This window comes from Panonychus citri, unplaced genomic scaffold (genome assembly GCF_014898815.1).
Source record: "Panonychus citri isolate SS breed McGregor unplaced genomic scaffold, ASM1489881v1 Contig00077, whole genome shotgun sequence".
Taxonomy (NCBI): domain Eukaryota; kingdom Metazoa; phylum Arthropoda; class Arachnida; order Trombidiformes; family Tetranychidae; genus Panonychus; species Panonychus citri.
This window is the reverse complement of record NW_026515482.1, coordinates 2,132,983-2,158,034: the sequence shown is the minus strand read 5'-3', so window position 1 is coordinate 2,158,034 and position 25,052 is coordinate 2,132,983. Positions and strand designations below refer to the sequence as shown.

The 25,052-nt window shown below is 30.3% G+C and overlaps 2 protein-coding genes across 2 annotated transcripts; one reads left to right on the top strand and one right to left on the bottom strand.

Annotated features, from left to right (window-relative positions):
• Positions 1-44: 44 nt before the first annotated feature.
• Positions 45-24,547, bottom strand: LOC128387261 (BICD family-like cargo adapter 1). The gene is made up of 7 exons (XM_053346448.1): positions 23,221-24,547; positions 4,460-4,675; positions 3,153-3,269; positions 2,664-3,068; positions 1,890-2,102; positions 1,395-1,781; positions 45-1,104 (listed from the first exon to the last, which is right to left on the bottom strand). Exons 1-7 carry the CDS (start codon positions 23,647-23,649, stop codon positions 934-936), a joined length of 1,938 nt encoding a protein of 645 aa, XP_053202423.1. The 5' UTR covers positions 23,650-24,547; the 3' UTR covers positions 45-933.
• On the top strand, positions 8,367-10,999 carry LOC128387262 (glycine, alanine and asparagine-rich protein-like). The gene is made up of 3 exons (XM_053346449.1): positions 8,367-8,528; positions 8,597-9,424; positions 10,233-10,999. Exons 1-3 carry the CDS (start codon positions 8,477-8,479, stop codon positions 10,883-10,885), a joined length of 1,533 nt encoding a protein of 510 aa, XP_053202424.1. The 5' UTR covers positions 8,367-8,476; the 3' UTR covers positions 10,886-10,999.
• Positions 24,548-25,052: the final 505 nt, after the last annotated feature.

Sequence of the window (25,052 nt, the reverse complement as noted above, 5' to 3'; positions counted from 1 at the left end):
CTAATCAAAGTGATTTAAAAGTTAATTGTTATTATTACAATTGATTGTGAACTTTTTTTCTTGTTACTTTATTCAAAAATATTTGAATTACAATTAATTATTTTCAAATGATGATTAATGATGATTTAATAAAGTAAATTAATTAAAATGATTCATTTTAGGAACAGGATCAAGGCTAAGATTCTGATGAAGATGATTAATAAATTGTTGATGATTTAAAATACACAAGGGGGGGACAAGATGACAATTAGTTAATCATCAATATGATTAAATTGACTGATAAAATATTATATTCATTTAGGGAATGGGAAACAAATTATAATTGTACAATTAATGATAATTAACTAATCACTAACGATGATACAAAAATGTGAAGGCACAAAAAAGTTTTTTTCATTAACAATTAACATCGATCATGAATTAATTAGTCTCATCTATGATTGTTAACAGAGAGAGAGAGCCAAGAGTTAATTGTAACAATTGGTTGATATTATTACCATGATATTTTGTCAGAGAATCAGTTCTGAGCCTTAATTATTACAATTAAAAAGATGACCATTCAAAGTATTGATCAATTGAATTGATTAACTTTGACAAAAATCAAATGGTTACTTTAATTATTATCACAGTTTAAAGCTTTGTAACCAATATTTGGACGGCAGGTAATTGTTGGGCTGATCCGAACAATTAATCAATAACAATTAAGGTGAAATTGTTGTTAATGATAATCATCATGATGGTGTATGGCTTTTGAGTTAATTGTTGATTAGATTTTAGTCAAAAAATCAACAATTAAAGTTCAGTCATCAAGAACAACAATCACAAAGTGTTTACACTGAATTGAATTTAAATAAAACCTTTTACACACTTGGGACTCCACCGATTGTATTGATTGTCAATTTAAATTGTTTTACTAATTGTTGATGTTTTTGGTTAATTTGCCGTTCTAAATAGTCGAAGTAGCTTAGTTTTATTGACAAGACTTGGAGTTGAGGCCGAAATTGGACTTAAATTTCGTGATTCGGCTTGTCGGCGTTTCTCCTCCTTCTCTTGGCTGGAAAGTTTATTTTTCAATTGTTCATCAAGTAAACTTTGCATATCGACCTGAGAAAATTAAGACAAACAAAAGTGATCAGTTAATTGTTGCAACAATCAAAATATCGTAAATATATTTAAATGTATAACAAATTGGCAGCAAAAAAAAAAGTAGCCAGAAATTGCGTATCGGTAAAAAAAGGTCACTGATCATTGACCTGGACCGTGAATTTTCAAAATGTCACATTAACTTTTCATTTGATTATCATGATAATGAGTATTGATACTCATCATCATGTCGATCAACATGATTAGTTGATTGAGACAATTTGGTAAATCATGATTAAGATTTAATTTACCTGCCACTGTTCTAATTGTTGTGATAAAGTGATTTTCTGTTGAATTGCCTCCATCAACTGACTGTTGATGTGCATACACTCAATTCGGGTTTTGGCCAATTCAATTTCGACAGCGTTTTTCCTGGCAACCGCTTGATCCCTCAGCTCCCAAGCTCTTTTAACAAGCTCATCTTTACCAACGATTCCATCACTATCAACCGATTCCTTAAGATAATCTCTTTCCTCTTTAACGGCTTTTAATTCAGTTTCAAGAATGGTCATTGAAGTGGCCAGTTTCATCAGATCATCATTTTTCCTCTTAATCTCATCATCCTTTTCAACCGCTTCTTTGGTCATCTTTTCAAGTTGTAATCTTTCACTGGCAATTGATTGACAAGATACACAAGGCTGAATAGAGAGAGAGGGAAATAAATAGTGAATCAAATAATATAAACACCAGGAAATTTAGGTTAATCAATTTGGAGATTTTGATTGATTCAGTTATAATTAACTTACCAAATCATCCATTTCTTCAAGTAATTGTTTGTACTCTTTAAATGCTGCGGAAATCATTCCCGGTCTAACGTGGTTACAATTAATATCTTCGGGTGTTGCAGGGATTCCCGAATCGCCGGTTGAATTAAAGTGACCACTATTTTCACGGCGACGTTGAAGATCTTGACACATACGACGTAATTCATGATATAATTCAGACAATTCTTGACCAATCTATTGAGATAAATTCCAAACGAAATTAAATCAAAATCAATAACAAAGAAAAAGTTTTCGAAAAAAGTTTTTTACCAAATTCAATCATTTCAAATGAAAGATCAACTTGAAATCGATGATCATTGACAAAATCGATAGACTATCAATTGGTAACTAGATTAGTCTCTTGATTTAAATTGTGACATATCAAGTTACACATTTAATTACCTCCAATTGAACCAGATAATCAAAAACTTTACCCGTATAATAACAAAAATAAAAACAATCATTAAGTAATCAAATCAAATCTAATTAGTGTACTAACGGTTAATCACTATTGGCATAATTGGCTAATCAATATTTTTTTACCTCTCTTATTGTTATCAATTAAATCAAAAACAACAAAAAAACTGAAACCTTGACCCAATACAATTTGTTGATTACGTTACATTGATTGAAATAGTAAAGTGAAAAAATATCCCAATACATTTGAACCCACGAAGTTTTAAACAATCAAATCAACAATTAGATTAACGTTTTAAGGTTAAATTGTTGGAAAATAAATATTATTAGTATAATTACCTTCCAATTTTCGTCAAGATCCTTTGAATAATCACAAATATCTTCATCACAATTAAGATTAGATTTAAGATCATCTTCAATTGATGAAGATGAAGACATTTCAATCTCATTGTAAAGTGATGTTGGTTGACCATTAGAATGACCATTAATCGGATGACCAGTTGTTCCAGGTGAGGTGGTTGATATTAAATGACCAGAATGGGCTAATTGATCGTTCATAATTCTCGCCTCTTCCAATTCTTTCTGTAAATTGCTAATTGTTATCGTTTGATCTTGATTAGTTTTCTCCAGCATCAAAATCCTTTCAGCTGATTCTTCAAGAGTTAAACTAATCTGTTCCCTTTCCTCGTGTAAAGCGTTAATCCGCTTCTCTAAATCACTTTTTCTCTTACTAAGTAAGTTAATCTAATCATAAAGGAGAGAGGGGAGAGAAACCAATTAGCAAGGGATTAATAATTAAAATGAAATTCTATCAAAATTTAAACTTACCTCTTCTCTTAATCCCTCCATTTGAGCGACGTGATCATTTAAATTGGATCGACGAGCATTAAATTGTTCCCGTAATGATAGTAATTGATTTGATAATTGTTCCTCTGATTCTGAAGCCTTTTGAGACACAAATGAATAAACAATTGGTAAATTAGTAAATCACTGATCACTTTTAGTTTAATTGTAATTAAATGAGAGTGATGATCATAATTTTTTTCCTCTCTCTTGGTAAAAGTATTTGAATTGGATGGAAACACAAAGTTACATCAACAAGTGATGAAGGTGATTGAGTTATGATTATTGGTGATGAAGAGAGATGAAAAAATTAAATCAATTGATTGGATGAGGATGAGGATGAGAAGAGGAAGATAATCAAGGTTAGAATAACAAGTAAGGAAGATAAATGAGAGAGAGAGAGAGAGAGAGAAGAGAAAGTTTTCCCTTTTTTGGTGATAATTTTAGTCTCTCTCTCTCTCTCTTATTATGGGTCAACCTTGTGAAGATGAAGACGAAGATGATAAAATTAACTAACTAATGATAGAGATTAAGATGATGAGAGGATAAAAGGTTAAATGAGACGAAATTGCCTCAGGCTAATTCTCATTCGATTAACTTTGACCAATCAACTTTAAATTGATCAATAATCATCTTCATCCAATAAGTAACATTTACTATCCAATAGCTCAAGGTAAATTGTAATTAGTTAATTGTGACTATCTAATGATGATGAAATATTGTCTCTTTCAATGTACAGTAAAGTTAAATGTCAAATGATTAGTTAATTGTCAATGTTGTTAAAGTATTATAATCGATGGATATCTGATAGTTATTATTATATTTTCACTTTTTCATAATCAACAACAATTTAAGTTAATTGTTGTTGTTTAATATCCTAAGTTAATTGGTGGATACTTTTGATCAGAACTTTTTTTTTCTTGATTAATCTTCATACACCTTTAATCAACCTTCAATAGTTATTAATTGTGATCTAAAAACTAATAATGTTTATCAAACCTTTAAGGTAAATTTACTGATGATAATTAAGTTTCCATTGATTAAGTAACACGATTTGATAGTGAAACTAATTATTTCCAATTAACTAATCCCAATTATCGATTAAATTATTATCATCAAAATAATTTAATACTAAATTAAGAATCAAGATCGTTGAACATTTGAAAGTTTTTCGAGTCAAGAATAAGTTTGTATGATTATCTTTCAGTGTCCAGTTTGAGTCCAATTTATTTATGGAAATGGGTCATTCTCATATTAATTGATTGATGATTCGATTAATTGTTGAAACTTACCTGCTTTAATTCAGTTGTTAATCTGTGATTCTGTTCCATTAATTCTTGAACCATTTTACCTTTTTCACGTTCGTATTGTTTTAATGTATTCTGTTGGTCAGCTAACTCTTTCTTTAAGGTCGTCAGGTCAGATTGATATTCGCTGACCCTTCCTTCATATTCACCTTCAAGATTATCCAATTTACGTCTTAATCCATGTTTTTCTTGTTCCAAAGACTGAGAATGAGAGAGAGAGAGAGAGAGAGATAGAGATAGAAATAGAAACAATTAAAATGATAATCAATTAATCATGAAACTTTTTCCCAAACATTGAATCAATTGGATCAACAATCAAAAAGTTGATTTAAAGTTAATCAATAATCATCATCAATGATCATCACGTTTGATTATATATTTAAATTGTTGTTCCCTTGTGATTGGTAAGGTTACTGTTATGATTAAAAAAAATGGCTTCATCAACAATTGGATTAACTGTATTATCAATAGTAAGTATTGAAAGTTAATTCAAGCACAATCAGTTAATTGTGCTTGAATTGATTTAAGTCACTATCTCACTGTTGTGTTGGTTAACCAAAATTTAAATTATTTACTCAGGATTTAATGGTTGGTTAAGTTAATTGTGATCAACGAGAGGAAAAAAAAGTTTAACTCAATTAATCAGTATGAAAATCATAAAGATAATCAACTAATCATCATCATGATTAATCATCATCATCATAATCATAATCTTATTTTGAAATCCAAAGGATTCATTGAACAATAATAAAAAACTTTCTTCTTTTCAAGAATTGAAAATCAAATCAAATTAAATTGTTACCACAACAATTTACCATTAAATTGTGATGATATAATGATGATATTGTATTTTTACAACAATCAACAATCATCAATTAATTGTAACAATGTAATAGATGATTTTGATTAGTATCTTGACCCAGATAAACTTTTTTTTTTCCTTGAAAATTATTCTAATATCAATTGTCTTATTTATTATCGTAAATCAAATCAATCAATTAATAATCACACCTGGTAATTAATTGATTTAAATGAAAACAGGTGATTAATGGTAATTAACTTAATTAATTAAACTTAAAGAGTTCAAGAAAAAAATCAAATCTCAAACAATTAAGATTAATTTTAAAACATCTCCATCTATTAATAACTTTTAAAACTAAACACATAATTGACCAAATTCAATTTGAACAATTAACTGATTGTGAAAATTTTTTATTTAAATTAATTGATGCAAGTGTGAAAGCACAATCAATTAACCAAGTAAAAGTTAATTGTCATACATAAATTATACCTAATTAAAATTTAACGTTAATGAAATATTATTATTTCATTTACCCTTTAAAATTGGATGAGGATAAAAAAAAGTTAATCAAGTTAAACAGTTTTTCACAATTAACTGATTACTGAAATTGAAAGGTAATAACATCATCATGATAATCATAATCATCATCGACAATAACAGTTAATTGTAAACAATAATTATCATTTTGACCTCATTTAAATCAATAACAATTTAACTGATTAGGCCTTAAAAATGATTTGCACCATTGATTGTGAGGATAAAAGTTGTGACCTTTTTTTTTGCCAACCCTGTTACAATTATATCGGCAGCAATTTATCAATTGTTACCAACAATTTAACTAAATTAACTGTTACCATGAAAATGACAGCCAATCTAATCCATTGATTGTCCAGGTAATGGTCAAGAGTTATTGTTATTATGTATTGTATACATAATCTTGACCATCTAATACTTGAATGATTACCAATGAGAGATGACAATTAATATTAACCATCAAATTGAATAATAATCAAAGTAAAAAAAAGACCAATAATTTACAATTGATTAACTACAATTTAAATTGAACTTGTAATGATTGGTAATTGTTTTTTTTTGTTGATGAAATCAATTGATTTTTATTATTGATTGTTGATTGAATTTGCATCGTTGTATCAAACATGATAATCAACATGTTTATCAATACACGACGACCATTTAATTATCTTAATTGTTTTAAATGTTTTTCCTTTCAGATTAACAATTAACTTGAAACATTTTCTCAATACAAGTAGTGAACAATTTAACAATCACAATTGACAATCAGTTAACTATCAACTTCCGTCTTAATGATAAGTTTGATATATTTAATATTTCACAATTAACTCTTGGCTACAACCAATGATTAATTGTTGTGAGTGTGTTGTTATTAAGGCTTGAAGGTAAATCTTAACAATTAACTTTAAGCTCTATGAAAATACAACAACAATTAACACCATTTATCATGATAAAACTGTTAAATTTTCATGGTTGTCTTAATCATCTTAATCACCACAATAACAATTTACCTCAATCATTGTAATCATTTGATTTTTTTAATTCACTTGATGTCTTGTTGATGATTAGCTTTTTGTGTTTTCATTTTTAAAACTTTGCTTTTAGTAACAATTAGTTTTTCCTAACGGTTGTTGTTGTTACAATTAACATGCATCGATAGTGATCATTTAATTTAACTGCTATTAAATTGTTGTAAGAAAAATAATATGAAGAGAAAAAAATTAAGCTAAATTGTGAAGACAGAAGTGAATTAAAAACGATTCAACATTGACAATCGACTGAACTTGTTGATTTGCATCGTTGAACTTTTTTTCAACGGAAAAAGGAAGGAAGAAGTTAATTCAGTTGTTATTTATCAAACCATGATTAAATTGTTGTTCTGTTTAAATCATCAATGATGATGAGGATGATAAAATGATGATAATGATAAAAGATTTCATCATCATCATCATCATCATTATCATTTTCTTAGGACAAAATTACCGCTCGAAAAGTTTTGAAAAACTTTTTTTTTCTTTCGCATTTCGATTATGTATTATCTTAAATTGTCGCTTTTTATTGTTGATTTTATAATAATTATCTTGACAATTTATACTTTGATTACAATTAACATGCTCTGATTATTAAATCAATTCCATTCTCTTTTTAATCATATTTGAATATCATTTCTAACAATCAAAATCTTATCGTAATCAATTATAATCATTTGCGATGTTACCTCAAAGTAGTTATTAAAATTATCAACAATTTATCAATCAATTTAATTTAATTACTTTCGTTTACAGGTTAACAATTTAAACCTCTGCTGTTTACCATTGTTATTATGATTAGTTAATCATCAGTCTTAAATATTTAGATTGTCACTTTGATTGTTACCATTTTAAAAGAGTTGAATTATTGTTGATCAATTTTTTGATAATATTACATCTTGATTGTTGATGATTAATGAGCTTCCCAATCAAACACACACACTCAAATCATGATCAATCAGTTAATTAGTCTAACAATCAACATGGATTACAAAGTTTTCATATTGTGTTGATTGTGGAAATGCAAACAAATAACAATTACCAACAGTTTGTTTGATTAATGAACAATCAATAAGATAATTGTACTATTTAAATTGTCCTTTAATTAAGTAGTAATTATTTCATAGTAAAAATAGTTAAATTGATTTAATTGCAATGAGTTGATTACTGATCAAAGTGATTGACAAATAAATGGACAGAGTAAAATTAAGGTGAAAGTTGATCATCAACAATCAATTGATCGTAGTTATTGATTTTACTCTTGATAATCAATACATCAATAATAATTAACTGATCAAATGTGATATTTTGACGATTATTAATTACTCTTGGTACCTTAATTGCTAATCAATGACGGAAATGAATTTTCAGCCGTTAAATGTAATTACGTATACCAATCAATTGTTTCATATTGTTTCAATTGTACGAAGTAAACAAAGGTATTAATCTTAATCAATCGGGATGAGATTAAATTGCCACAGATTAATCACCTGTGGAAATTAATTTTATATAAAAGAGTTGATTTCGATTTGGAAACTGATCATCATCGATTTTGCTCTTGATTAGACAAGTAGCAATTTAGAAATAAATAGAAAAAAAACTAAATCGATATTGATAATTAGTCCAAAAGAAATTAAAATGAAAGTTTTCGTTGTAACTTGTGTCCTCTCTTACGCTTTCATGGCCTCAGGTAAGTGATTTAACTTTGGTGCTTTTTTTAGGTTCGATCGTTGTTTTAATTTGGTGTTTTCTTTTTAGCTTCCCCACTCTTCTGTGGTGGTGGTGGATCAGGTGGTGGTCTTCTTGGTGGTGTTCTAGGTGGTGGTGGATCAGGTGGTCTCCTCGGTGGTATTACCGGTGGAGGTGGAGCCGGTGGTCTTCTCGGTGGTATTACTGGTGGTGGATCAGGAGGAGGTCTTCTTGATGGTGCTATTGGTGGTATTACAAGTAAAATTGGTGGTATTACTGGTGGTCTTACTGGTGGTGCTGGTGGATCAGGTGGTCTCCTCAATGGACTCGGTGGACTTACTGGTGGTCTTATTGGTGGTAATGGTGGATCAGGAGGTCTTGGACTCGATGGTATCACTAGTACCGTTCGAGGTGCTATGGGATCTGTAGGTGGTTTAGTTGGATCTAAGCTTAACTCTGCTTCTCAATTCGCCTCTTCTGCTGCTTCAAATGCTGCAAGTTCATTCCAAAACTATGGTAATGGTGCTCTTTCAGCCGCTTCAAATGCTGCCTCTTCACTCCAAGGAACTGCTTCTGGTGCCTTCAACTCTGCTGCTAGTGCCGCTTCTAACGCTGCTTCATCTGTCCGTGGTATGTCATCAGGCGTTTCTAACACCGTTTCTGGTCTCACTTCTTCATTGAATCAACAACGATCTTCACAAGAACAAGCCCGAGCTTATGCTGAATCCCAAGCCCGAGCCCGATCTGAATCCCAAGCTCGAGAACAAGCCCGAGCTCAAGCTCGAGCCCAAGCTGAATCCCAAGCCCGAGCCCAAGCTGAATCCCAAGCCCGAGCCCAAGCTGAAGCTCAAGCCCGAGCCCAAGCTGAATCCCAAGCCCGAGCCCAAGCTGAAGCCTGCCTGAGCCCAAGCTGAAGCTCAAGCCCGATCTGAATCCCAAGCTCGAGAACAAGCCTGAGCTCAAGCTCGAGCCCAAGCTGAAGCCTAAGCCCGAGCCCAAGCTGAATCCCAAGCCCGAGCCCAAGCTGAATCCCAAGCCCGAGCCCAAGCTGAAGCCCAAGCCCGAGCCCAAGCTGAATCCCAAGCCCGAGCCCGAGCTGAATCCCAAGCCCGAGCCCAAGCTGAATCCCAAGCCCGAGCCCAAGCTGAATCCCAAGCCCGAGCTCAAGCTGAAGCCTGCCTGAGCCCAAGCTGAAGCCTGCCTGAGCCCAAGCTGAAGCTGAAGCCCGAGCCTGAGCTGAATCCCAAGCCTGAGCCCAAGCTGAATCAAGCCCGAGCCCAAGCTGAAGCTCAAGCCTGAGCCCAAGCTGAGCCCAAGCTGAAGCTCAAGCCTGATCTGACGCTCAAGCCCGAGCCCAGGCTGAATCCCAAGCCCGAGCCCAGCTGAATCCCAAGCCTGAGCCTGAGCTGAATCAAGCCCGAGCCCAAGCTGAAGCCTGCCTGAGCCCAAGCTGAACCCAAGCCTGAGCCCAAGCTGAAGCTGAAGCCCGAGCCTGAGCTGAACCCAAGCCTGAGCCCAAGCTGAAGCTGAAGCCCGAGCCCAAGCTGAAGCTCAAGCCCGAGCCCAAGCTGAGCCCAAGCTGAAGCTCAAGCCTGATCTGACGCTCAAGCCCGAGCCCAAGCTGAATCCCAAGCCCGAGCCCAAGCTGAATCCCAAGCCCGAGCCCAAGCTGAATCCCAAGCCCGAGCCCAAGCTGAATCCCAAGCCCGAGCTCAAGCCGAATCCCAAGCCCGAGCCCAAGCTGAAGCTGAAGCCCGAGCCCGAGCTGAATCCCAAGCCCGAGCCCAAGCTGAAGCTGAAGCCCGAGCCCGAGCTGAATCCCAAGCCCGAGCCCAAGCTGAAGCCGAAGCTCAAGCCCGATCTGACGCTCAAGCCCGAGCCCAAGCTGAAGCCCAAGCCCAAGCTCAAGCTCAAGCCCGATCTGAATCTGAAGCCCGAGCTCAAGCTGAAGCCGCTGCTGCTGCCCGATCACAAGCTCAAGCCAGTTCAAGTCAATACCAATCAGGAAACGTTGCTGGTTACCAAAACGCCGGTGAACAAGCTCGATCATCAGGACAAGGTTACTTTGATACCAACTCACGAAACTCAGGTTACGATAACTCATCTTCCGGAGTTCATGCCTCAGCCAACCAACAACAAAACCAATTCCAAGCTGGTCCCGGAGGTATTTCTGGTTCATCCTCATCAAGTGGAAACCAATACGATGCCAATAACTCACAAAACTCAGGTTATGACAACTCAAACTCAGCCCGAGGAGGTTTCAACTACGATAATGACCAAAGCCGATACGCTAACTCAGGCTACAACGCTGGTTACGCCAATGGAGCTTCAAACAGCGCTTCAGTCAGCTCAAACTAATCTAATCGATTAACCTTAATTTCATGGTGATCTAATTTTTTTTGACAAATATCTTTCCATGTGAAAAACAATTAACATGATTGGTTGAATAAACGAATCACTAAAAAACTCAAATTAACATTGAAACAAAAAAAAACCATTTCCATTTATTCAATTAACTCAATTGTCCATCAACAGAAATGGACATTAACCAGGTAACAATTTAAATCGTGATCTATGTCACCATTAACATGAAACGTGTTCACAATTATCAGAATGATAATTTTATCTTCTCGAAAACAATTTAATTCAATGATAAATTCACGTTTCGTTTTTGTGACTTACTCGCAATAGATTGTGATTTAATAATTAACCGAATCTTGATGTTAATCATCAGAAAGATAATCAAGTAAATTACTTCAAAAAAGATTATCCAATTTTCACTTATATATTATGTTTATATTTAGATACAATTATCTGACCCAATTCAAGGGACAATCGGTCAAGAAAATGATGACCAATGGCCTAATAACATATACGATATGACAAAATTAGCCAACAGAGAGAGTTGAACAATTGTAATCAAATTAAGTGTCACAACAACAATCAAATGAATGGACAATTTGATGGAACTGTAAGAAAACAAATTAATCATGTGTGTAATCAAGTAAATTAATATTAATCATTGAGACAAAATATTATATCAGCAATAAGTATACACAGCACACAATTAGCATGACAACAATTGTAACAATCAAATTTAATCACAGTTATCGTGTTGATGAGACAGTTTGTTTGATCAAAAAGGTTTACTTTTTTTACACAATCATTTTCATCATTAACTGTAAATTGTTTATCATTATTATGATGATGATCAACAATTGATGATGATGATGATAAGATGGATGAGGTGTTATTGTTGTGTCCACTGATAAACTGACCTTAATGAGACCATCAAGATACTATTATTATCATCAAGATTCATGATAAAAGTTCAAGAATCAGAATTGAAAGTTATTGTTGTAGTTTCGTTTGTATTTCAAATGAAAAGTTAATCATCTTAATCATGGTTATCATCATGTTGAAATGCTCTGTCAGTGATTAAGATGATGATCAACTTGATGATAGTGCTAATAATATATACGATATATAAGAGGAGAAAAAACTAATTTAAATTGAAATTATTTCCAATTGTGATAAAGAAATTTAATTTCCAATTCGTAATCATCAATTGTAATCGTGATCATCATCAGTTAATTGATCGTGTTTATTAATCATTTCGTTTGTTATTAATCAATTTCGAGAATCAATTTCAATTAAAATCAATTCTTATTCACAATTCAATAAAATATACAACTAAATTATTAATGAATTTCCTTATTTCTCAGAATCTTGATTAACATAACAATTAACTTACAATTCCGGAAGCTAACAAACTTTATTAATTCAGTTGTGACAGTTTGATTTGTATATTATTATATTAACAATTAAAATTTCAATATGATTAACTTGATTTCTTTTAACAATCAGGTTGGTAAATAAAGTAAATGTATTTGATACAATTAAAAGTTAATCCAATATGATTAGGAAAATGTTTGTCCATTGAAAATTTAATCGCAAGTTAATTGTAACAATTAGATCAATAAATTGATGATTTTGTTTAAATTATTGATTCACCTTGAACTTACCTTGACAATTTATTAATATTAATAATAATGTTTTCAAAGCTAAATGATGATTAACTTGGTAAACTTAATCAGTTGATGGATCAACACAATCAATCAATTGATTGTTGCAGTTTAATTATCATCTGAGTTTTTTTTTCGTTGATTGTTAACATCAAATGTTTGATTATATTTAACAGGATAACAATTGGCTTAGATTAATAATAGTTGATTTAGATTAGATTTTGATATAATGATGACCTTAACCTTAAACGACGATCAACTAATTGCTGTTGATTGTTGGTTAATATTCAAGTTCCAATGGATTCAAATTGTTACATTTATATGAAATTAGTTGTTCAACAATCAACCAACCAAATTTAATGTAAAGTGATTAAATTAATGGTCTACAAATAGATGGAAATGAAAAAAAAACAACAACAGCAACAAGAACAATCAAAAGTCAACAATTTAGTAAATAATATTAATCAACAAACAGCAATTGAGTCCAGAAATTAAACAATTACTATTAAACACCATTAAATAGGTACGACAATTAATCAACAATTAACAGTTTCAACATGAGCGGCAAAAAAACAGGCCTAAAATTAGGTCAATTATTTGATTAATAAGATTGTTTTTTTTTTCTTAATTGTGGTTTAATTGTTGAAATGAATTAAAAGAAAAAAAAAGTTTCCTAAATTTTTAATTAGCGTCAATTTTAATTGTTGAGGTTTTTGATTGAGATTCAATTTGTTGATTAACTTTCATTTTCATGAAACTTTTTCCCAAGACAAAACTGTAAACCTTAATTGTTACTCGTAATCATTTACGATAATCATTATTTTTGGTTACATTACAATTAATTAATTGTAAGGATCCAAGTTTCTATCACGATTTATTCAGATGATTAACTAATTGCTGGTTTCAAAGCAAACTCATCTTCATCTGGATTACATGTTGATTAGGTCAGTTTTTGATTAATTGTCCACCTTTTTTGTTTCTGATTGTTGTTAACAGTTAACAATATCAAGGTAACAATTTATTGATTGCGATTTAAGGATTGAGGTCAATTGTTAGATAATACTTTTGAATGTCTATCATTTTTAATGATGATGATGTTAATGATTAAGATGATGATGATTAAAGAGACGCTCCGATTATTTTTTAATTCACTTTTTTTGATTGTTGTAACAATATTAATCCATTCGGGTTGTATAATTTTCTTACTAAATTAGTTAACTAGCAAGAGCAACAATTAACTGCGTAATGTTGGTAATAGTAGCTGGAAGGTTAATTGTTTGTATCAAATTAACACCAAAGTGAATTCATCATATTTAATAATCTTAATCATCACAATTAAACAATTGCTGTTGTCATTAGTAAATAAAATGAATGGTTGGTTTGATTGTTGTCCACTTGAGTTGGTTAATACATATATAAACAATTAACAATTATAATCATTGAAAATCGTGATCAGAATTAATTTTAATCATTAATATATGAATGTCGATCAGTGTAATCAACGTTAATTATTAAAAGAATGGTAATAATTAAAGATTTAATTAGATTCTTAACAAAGACCAACACACACAATTGATCATAAATTTGTCTACATTAATTTCAAATTGGAAAACTTTGTAATCCCAATTGTCATTATAAAGTTAATTCATTAGAGTCAATGTAAAGTAATTTGGTAACAATTTAGCTCTCAACAATTTAAATTATCTCGCAATTCTCATCAATCAACTAATCAATATTATCTCCCATCGATTTACATTAACCTTAATCTCTCTCCTCGAAATGTTCAATGTGAAACGAATGATCAACCTCAAGGTAATAGGACATAGACACGAGAAAAATTAATCAAGTTAATTGTAGGTTGATGATAATATAAAACAGGTAAAAGGATCAATGAAGATGAAACAATAAGAGATGAAGCTTGAATGAAAGTGACCACACCCTTGATAATATTCATTAATGAAAAGCTAATTATTAGGTTGTAAAAAAAGAGGAAGATGAAAATGATCAGGATGAGGAAATGATAACCTTCCGGGGCAAATGATAGTTGATACAAAGTCCGAGAAAAAAAAATAGAAAATTCAACCAAAATGAATCAACAATTTTAACTAATCAAATCGGGAGTTCGATAATCACAATTTCTAATATAATCCTAATCCATTCAATGAGCTCCAAACAATTAGGGATAAGACGATGAGCGAAATTGTTGCTAATCCTTAATGATACAATTTCCCTTTAAATTTGATTGAGAACCGAGTTAATGATTCAGTGATATGAGAAAAAAAAACTCGTAAAAGTTTCAAAATTTCATCATGTTAATGATTTTTACCGTTATTAATATAATTTAATGTTGATTGTTGTTCACAGAGTTTACACTTTGATGGATGTTGACAAAACGATGAGTGTATTTTTTTTTATTGAGGAAGAAAAGAAAAACAATTTCTTGGTGATTTAACTGAATCATCATGAAAGATTGAATATCATGAGGTATCATGATTATATCTTTGAGCTATAATTAGATTTGCTGAGCTTTAAATCACTCTCATCTTAATCCACACCCTTGAGTACATATTCATTGAATGAATAGTGATATTATTGTGAAAAAGATTCACTCTCAAAAATAATCAACTTTATCTTTTTAATTGTTTACAATTGATTAGATAATGTTAAAGTTAATTGTACTCATCTTTATCATTATAATGAATTAACCTTGATTGTGTTGCAGGGTAAACAAATTAAATCATCAACAATTCAAAGTGCATAAATGATGATGATGATATTTAATAGTAATTGTAATTGTCTATTAGTTGATATAATTTAAGACTAATGTAATAATAATAAGTATAACTGCTGATGAATCAACAACAATTAACTTTAGGTAAGAAAAAAAAAGTTATTACAATCATACGAAGCGGAAGAGAGTCACGTTGTCAGGTTACCGGAAAAATCTCAACAATTAATGGATTTTAATCGGATTAGCACGTATATCAAGCTAATAGATTATCAGATTAAAAATGAGACGAAACTTTCGATGAGAAAGGGAAATAATAATGGTAGAAAAGAAGAAAAAAGTTCTGAATCGAACACAACTTTTTCGAATAGAAAAAAACAATCGAAAGTAGAAAAAATGTTCAAAATTCTAAGGTAGTTCGATGAATAAAGTAAACATCAGTGACGAAAATTATGAAAAAGGAAAGAAAATGAATAGAAAAGAGAGAGAGAGAGAGAGAGAATGTTCAGATCATGGTCACTTCGATACGGTTTGATGGACACCCGATAAGCAGCTTAGGCTTAGCTGAATAACCTTGGCCTTGAAGGTGTAACCACAATTATTGTGTCTTATTTACTCAATTGCACATTAACACATAGATCTGAAAACAATAAGTTCTGAACAAAGTTCCAACTACTATTATAACTATTGTGATATTATTATTACCTGGCAATGGTGGTTACCTGAGTTTCTGTTGTTGTTCAATAATCATTAAACACTTACTCACTATTACTTACCTGGGAAAACCTGATAATCTGTGAAAGGTTAATGATATTGTTTCAACTCGAGTTAACTTGTATCAACATGATCTTGAAAACGTATATAAATCATACAGTAAACAATTAGCCAGCACCCACAAAACTGAATCAATTCTGAGTCATGAGTATGAGTAAATAAAAAAAAAGTTCTGGATTCAATCCAGAACTTTTCTAAAACTTTACCATGGGTTCTTATTGGCTCATTAGCACAATGGGCCAATGAGGTCTGAGAGCCTTAATTGTAACTATTTGGCTAACAATTAATAGTTTGATCTAATTTAGAAAATGTAATTAACTCTAATTTAATTGTTCTAATATATTTATACAATTAGATCACATGAATATAAATAAATTTCACCTAATAGGTTAACAGTTATTTTCTGATTACTTGATTATACTAAATTGTTTGATCCACACCCGAAATTGAACTTGTGTCCAGTTAACAATTAACTCTAATCACCATCAATAAGGTTAATCTATTCATTTGTATATTGTTGGTGAATTTTTAATCAGCTATTTAAATCCAACTTCCAACAATTAAGATGACCTTTAGTTACGATTTTCAAACTCGAAGGTTTTATTTTTTGTTCTGATTTCGATCTAGTATTGTTTTCTTTTCCTTTAGAACTTTTTTTCAATTCTTCGAAATATCGAACAATCGAAAGTTGTGAAACTCGGTGAATTGTTTATAACAGTTAATTAAATTGTTCAATTTAATAGATTTATTAACAATTAAGTTAAGAATAGAAAAGTTAAATGATTAACTTTCTCATTCTTTTAAAAGTAAATCAAAATTTCAATCAACCATAATTAAGAATACCAATTGTTAATATTAATTGTGATAAGTTTCCTGTATTGTTGCTGTTGTTGCAATTTAATTAAAACATTTTCAGGATAAATTGTTGATCATTTTATTATATAGATTTTGTTAGTTATCAATCACAATCAAAAGTTAATCATCAAGTTAATCATAATCATCAAAGCATCAAATCAATGAAGCAAATTCAATAATTTATCAGATTAACTTTCATGTCTTGCCAATCATCAATCAACGAAACAGAATCAAATTAAATTGCTCAAACCCTTTTTCGTAATTTAAAAATGGTAACAATTAATTTGAATTTAAATTGTATTAAAAATATTTCCAACAATTAACTTTCCAAGCGGCGAGTAAGTAAATTAATTGTAGATTGTGATGATTTTCAATGTGAAGGTTTAATAAACAAAGACAAAGAAAGTTTATCTTGACAATTAATTAATTGTTGAGATAATTAGTAAATGATCAAGAGAATCAGTTAATTTGTTAGGCTAAGAATTGAGATTATCTTGATTACCTGAACACACCTAAAGACAATCAAAGTCAAGGTAAATTAAATGATTGTAACTAATCAGTTAAATTGTTGGAGAAATGCAAAAATAAAATATCATCATGATTAGTTAATCATTAGAAAGATTTGTAGTATTTAATTTGGGTTACACGATAATCAACTAATCATGATTAAATCATTTGATTATAATCTAATTGTTATATTAAACAGTTTTCCTGTGATTAATTTGTATCGACAACTATTTATCATGAAAAATTATTAATTGTTACCTTGATTGTTTAATTGTTGTAAGTGTATTTATCATGTAATAATGATTAAGATTAGCCTTGGAATTGTGGTTGTGATTAAAGTTAATTGTACTTGATTAAATTATCATTACAAAATTGAATTCAATCATTATTAGGAATTAAATTTTCTTAGTGGCTACTGAATTAATTGATTGTTGATCAACAATCAACAATTAGTAAATATTTCATACCTTAAAATGATGATTCAATTGTTAACTACAACATATTAGATCACAATTAGATTTCAATTGATTTTAAATCAACAATTAGCTCGTGTTTAATCACGTACTCAGATGCTTAACCATACGGCTTACACCAAGGTGATTAGTTAATTGTTAACCAACAACCTCAACAATTAATCAAATGTCCTTGTCAAAGGTTATCCTTATTGGTTTCCGGCTGTTTAATTGCTTACGTTTGTATCTAATTCCTGACAATTAACTCAATGAGAACTATTTAGTTAATAATCAATTATCATCATGATATGTTAATCTTTAGACATTTAATTAAGTTAATTAAGAAAAAAAAAGTTCGAGTTGTATTGAAAAAACATCAACAAAATGTTCACAATTGTAAAAAGCAATACTTTGATCATTTACAATTAGATTTAATTGTTGGTTGTTAAAGACGATCGATTGAATCTACAATTAAATCGTCTCTTCTTGTGCTAATTGTGATAATCTAATGATACAATACAATATAATTAAAATAAGTTCTAAATTGTTCTGAGGTTTTTACAAATTCGTCTTCGAAAAGAAAACGAAAAAAAAAAGTTTTGTGATTTACTTTTGATTAACTTAATTGCCAATGAAAGAGATATAGACAATTAAAATAAGATCATTCAAATTGTCAAATGAGAAAATAATAATAGTTAATTGTGATCATATTGTTATAAAGGAAGGAAAAAGTAAATGTAAACAATCAAAGATGATAAACTGGATTAAAGTTAATTGTATTTCGATTGCTTAAAACTTGATGAATCTCTCAAAAATTATGAATCATTTTGTTTAATCCTCTTTGTTGATTAACTTAATTTTAATCAACCTCACGATTGTATTATTATTATGATTAAAAGGTAATAGTAACATTGTTAACAAGTTTAATCATCATAATTATCATGAAGATGATGAAGACAATTAAAAGCTGAATAGATGAATAGGAATCAATTGAATCACTTCCTGACTTACAATTGTTACTCTGTTCAAGTCAATTGTTTTATCACAATCTAGAATAACAATTGGTTTAAATATCAAACAATTAAGATGATCAAGTTGATTAAGACGAAGATGATTATCATTATCATAGTGATGACACAGAAAAGATAATAGAAAGAAGAGAGAGAGAGAGAGAGAGAGAGAGAGAGGGAGGGAGTGAAAGTAAAATTCGTATTTCGAATCAACAATATTCGATGAATTTTGAACATTAGAACTTTTTTGTTACTGATTCGAAAATTTTAACCAGTTTCTATGGTTACAAAAGAGCCATTGGTCATCATGATGACAAGAAGAAGAAGAAGAAAAAAACTGAACCGGAAAATGATATCATCCTCAAAGATAATAATAGTCTGAGTGATAACAATTAAGATAATTGTTGTGATGATAATGATATGATTCTGGTTTAATTAAGTCCTTACATGTTAACCTGATTTAGACAGTTTTTTTTTTGGTAACAATTAACCAGAAAAAAGCTCAAAGTTAAATGAAAAAGTGGCAAGATGATGAAGAGGAAACTAATTGTGATGATAATGAGACTACTGAATTAACAAATAGGAGTAAGGTCAAGCTCTGAATGTAAACAAAGTGACCCAACAAGAGTGACAATAGGTTTTCATGTTAATTATGGTCACGTTGTGATTTAATTTACTAACCAGTTAACCAACGATTAGAAAGAAAAACTAATTTTCTTTTACTTTCTGTATGTTCAAACTTCCGGAGATAATCTGAGTTTCTCACATAAATCATATTGATAATCTGTTTCATCAATGAAAGGGTCAGCTGAGTGGTCAGTTTACTAATAACATATAATCCTAATCATCTATTGGACATGTTTGATTATCTTTGTTAATGTTGTGCTAATGACGATTAACAAGTTTGTTCAACAGAAGCCACAAAGTAATCATGGGAAAATGAATCATCATGAATAGTTCAGAACTTTTTTTTTCTTTCTCTTATTTCAATTCTCTGAATTCTATTCTGAGAAAAAGTAAATTAAGTTCTCAGGTTGTAAACTTTTTCCTTCATTTTTCACCTTGTATCTTCCTTAGGAATTAATCATTATTCCATGATAATGATAATCAACTAATGACGATTATGAATCTTAATCATTTCAAATGATTACTGATCATCATTGAACTTGAATCTGTCGTTAAGGAGATTGAATTAACTTCAAAATTGATCATGATTATGATGAGAATTGAAATTTATCTAAAAATTTTTTCGATTCTCTTTTTTTTCTGTTTACTAACTTTTCATGATCTTGATTGAGAAAAAAGTCAACGATTTAGAGATTAATGATCATGATGATTATGATGATAATGATGATCAGTTTGAAACTTACATTCATTGATCCATAACATGATAATATCTACAATCATTATCTGATAGCTGAATGATTAGTATTCACAAATTAATCAATAGTAAAAGTTGTTTTCAGTTAAATGTCACTTTGATTGTTCCTGTTTAACTTTCATGATGAAAGTTCAGAAATTCAATATCCTGAGTACGTTAAGATAACGTAAGTGTTAACAACATGATACATTTAGGTGTTTCAAGTAAACAATTTAAATTGTTTTCACCAACACTGTCACTTGAATCAAGGTTAATCAGTGACAATCAGTTGAAAACTTTCAAAATTCAAACTGTTTGCAACTCAACTCAGGGGAATCAATGAACAAAACATGACTCAAGTTCCCAATGAACCTGAACTGTTACTATGAATCCCATGGATCAGGTTGATTTTTTTTTCTTACGTTAATTATATGACTCATACTCATGATTATTGTAAACTGGACAATGGTCAGTTTGTATTACCATTTATGATTATTGTTCAAGGAAAAACATTGTTAGAGAAAATCATCCAATCTTTTTCAAGGTGGAAAAATTTTTTTTCCAGTTTTTTTTTACCTTTTCGTTGAATCTTGAGGTTTTTTGATTGCAAAAAGAATTGAATTTCATCAGTTAATTGTAATCAAGGTGTAATTAAGGTTATAATTAAAAGTGTCATGTTTACACAATAAGAGATTGACCAATGATGGACATACACTTACAAGATAATTAAAGTGCAGATTTTGGTGATAAGTTAAGGTCAAAAAGGTAAATGTATAAGAAAAGGTTACAACGTGATTTAGATTTTGTTGATTGTCAAGACAATCAGAATCATCATCAAGTTTAATTGTCATGATAATGATGACAATTTGTATACTTAAAAAGGGAACAAGAAAATTACAGAGTTAAAATTAAAGTAATTACAATCTTGAAGGAAAAGGAGAGACATGATTTAAGGATCAACAATCAAGGATAATCTTGTTAATCAATTGGCCTCGAAAAGTATTAATTGTTAATCAACAATCAAGTCTTTAAACTATGGCTTCAAATACATGTATATATTATATAAATGAATCAAATGAAAGTGAAATATATCAACAACAATAAAAAAAAACGTTGATTAATTGTGACAATCAAGGGTAAGCAATTGATATCCAAAAAATGTTACCAATTGTCTTGATTGTTACTATTTTGTTTACATTGATTGGGTGAAAGTTTCTAATTGTTTCACTTAAATTAACAACAATTTAAGATTTTACTTGTTGTTGTTGTTAATTGTTATGTGTTTTTTGTCATTACCATTTACTAATCAACCAAGCGAGGTGAAAGCAGGAGTGGGGATGGAGGGTGGAAAGTTAGTAGGAGTGACACATGAGAAACAAAATGGAGGCGGTGGGCTCAGTTCACCTTGGTCACCTTGGTGATTTTACCTGGAAAACAACTAAACACAAAAACAGAGAGAGAGATAATTACAATTACAATTATCGATTATGATATTTTCCTCTGAGTGGAAAATATTATATCCAAATAATAGTAATAAGATTCACCGGAGGGAAAACTGATCATCGATTGTGAATGTTGATGAGAAATTGAAAGTTCATCTAACTAGGAAGTATAAGAATAATATAATTACGATTTAATTGATAGTATCATTGATTTGTTTTAATATCACTTTTTTTGTTTTTCTTTTTCGTTATCAATTGATTCAGTTCATTTGATTGTTTCTCTTGCATCATCATGATTTTTAATCATCATTAACAATCAAACAATAATGAATATGATGATGATGATGATCCAAGTTACAGATACAATAAGTTTCTTATATAATCTTACTTTTCTCAAATTCTAATCTCCAAATTAGCTGAACCATTTCATGAGAAGAAGATGACAATCAGTGTTGGTATATAATGACGATAATTGTTGTAAATTGTCATTAGAAGTTGAAAAAAAAAGAATAAGAAAAAAAATAAAAGTTCTAAGTGACTTTTTCTCAAATGCGAAAACAAAATTCTAACTTTAGTTGGATTAACGCTTAACTGGCCTAGTGTAAACTTCTGAACATATTGATCAATGGCTTGTCGATTGTGGTACCTGTGTGTGTGTCTAACATTTTCCCATTGTTATACTGTGTCTACAGGGTGGGACAGTTGACTGAACACAAAGGGACACACCAATGGTTAGTACAAGTTGTGCTGTTGATAGGACAATGTCCTGAGATGTTAAAAAATCAATGATGAAAATTCATTGAGAAAAACAAAAAAAAAGTCTCAACCAAATTGTGAATGGAAAAGGGAAAGTTACTATTAACGTCAATCATTTGTAATCATCAAACAAATTTGACATTTAAATTGTTGACTTTTAGTTGTAATACTAATTGCTAGGTTAAGATTATTTAATTCATTGGTAACAATCAGTTAATCATCATCATAATTAAGGATATCCTCAATATTCAAAGGTCTTCATGGTAACCAGAATAACTTTATTCATGAAGCTCAATTGTAATAAACCCCATAGGGTTTTTTCATTCTTGATTTTAACCAATTCAGTTGAATCAATATAATTTAATAATAATAATCAAATGGTTCATTTAATTATCATAATTATTATCATGATGATTACAACAATTAGTAATTAGTTTTGATTGTTGAATTGGTAAAGAGTAAAAAAAAAATTCATTCAATATTTCAAGTCCAAGGTTAATTTAATATTGACAAAACTTTTCCATCTCAATTCTGATTGTGTATATTAATTGTAGTTTAATCATAAATTGTTGTAAACTTTGATTAACAATCTAATTGTTGTAATCAATTCAATTCAATGGCCAAGGTAAATATTAATCAATTGATATGCACATACACACCAATACTCATGATATCATTGAATTGAATCATTTTAAAAATTGAAATCATTTCGGTTGTGACAACAATTGATTGAGATAATTAGAGATTGATTGTTGGTCAAATTTAGTTAATTTAGTTAATTTACCTCAAGTTTATGAGAATACTCTTCGGTTATCCTTTCATTGGCTCGAGTTAATTGTTCATTACGTTCTAATAAGGCTTTACCAAGTTCGGCGGCCAGAATTAGATCTTTCTCCTTTTGGGCTAATTGTAAAAGTAATTCCGTTGGGTCAAGATTTTCAAGGTTCGAGTCTGAACTGTCCATTAAAGATGAACTTTTTAAATTCATCTTTTCACTTAACATTGTCGACGATGTTGATGATTGAGTATTTAATTGTTTCTGTTGTTGTTGATGTTGTTGTTGTTGTTGTTGTGATTGTTGTGATCGACTTTGTAGTTCAATAATATAATCCTCTAGGTCACCATATCCGTTCACTGAACCGGAAGTTCCGTTGATTAACTTACCATTGGTAGAGACACTTGAATGGTCAAGTAAAGTTTTACCACTGGACATTGTCAATAGATGAATATAATTTAGGAATCACAATATTCACAGGAAATTATTTCTCGAATGAGTATAAATTATTATTAATTATCCGATTTGAGTTTCAGTTAATCTGATCAACAGTAAATTGATTAATCCACAAATTAGTGTAACAATTAAACCGATAATCAAATAAAACTAATAAAAGTAAAAGAAACAATAATTTGAGTAATAATAATAATCCAGGATTATCTTTGGTGATTAACGATAATATTGATGATGAAGATTCTGTTGATAATGATAATAGATTATTGAAACAATTGTAATAACAATTAATCCCAATTGTCATCACCACCATGGCAAAGCCAAACAGTAATTAATTAAATTGTAATATAATGTTGATTTAAAACACATTGAACATTGAGAAAAAAAATTGGTAAACAATTAAATTTTAGGTTTTCCTTTACGATGATCAATTGGATATCGATGATGAAATGTTGTTTATTAATTAAGAAACACAATTAACTGGATATTTATAATATATATGATAGATAATAAAACTAATATCAAATTGTAACAATTGTAAATTCCCAATCAATTTAATCACTTGGCTGATTGTTGATTCAGTTTGTAGGTCACTTTGCAAAATTTTAAATTGTATTTCAATTATTGTTGTTGTTTTCAAGTTAAATTGTTTTGTTTAGAGTAGTTGATTGTCATAATTATTTCAAAGTTTTTTTTTTCAATCAACAATCAAGACACAAAAAAAATTCACTATTATGATAAACACTTTGAAACATTATCATCAGGCATCATGAAAAACACCATGAATTCAGGTAAATAACAATACATTAAAGTTTACTGGATCAAAGTTGATTCCAAACTAAAATCATCGGTTGCTCAGATCAACAACATTTCTACCTGGACCAACCTCTTTTTGGGTTGATACTAAAATCATTTTCTCTCTCTCTCTCTCTCTCTCCTTCATTATCTCTCCCTCTCTTCATCTTCTTATATTCCCACTCTCCCACTTTTCCTCTTTCTCTCCCTATTTACCTTTTTTCCCCTTCTCTTTAAGTTTCCATTCTAATACAAACTTACCTTTGCTTTTCCATTCACAAACCATTGATGTTATTATCCATCATATGTATGCATCTCTCTCTCTCTCTCTCTTTCTCTCCCTCGGTGGATTTTCCTCTCTCTCTCTCTCTTTATCTTTTGCACCCCTGTCTAGCTCTCTGTCTATTTCTCTTCTCATCATTATCATCTCTTCCCCTCTTACATCTGTCTAAATATTACACGGCGAGTGTGTTATGTATGTCTACCTTTATTTTCCTCTTTGACATTTCCCTCTGTCCTCCTTTGTCATCATCATCATCCTCAATCTCTCTGTCTTTCCCCAATTTCCTGTTTAAATATATCATCATCTTTCC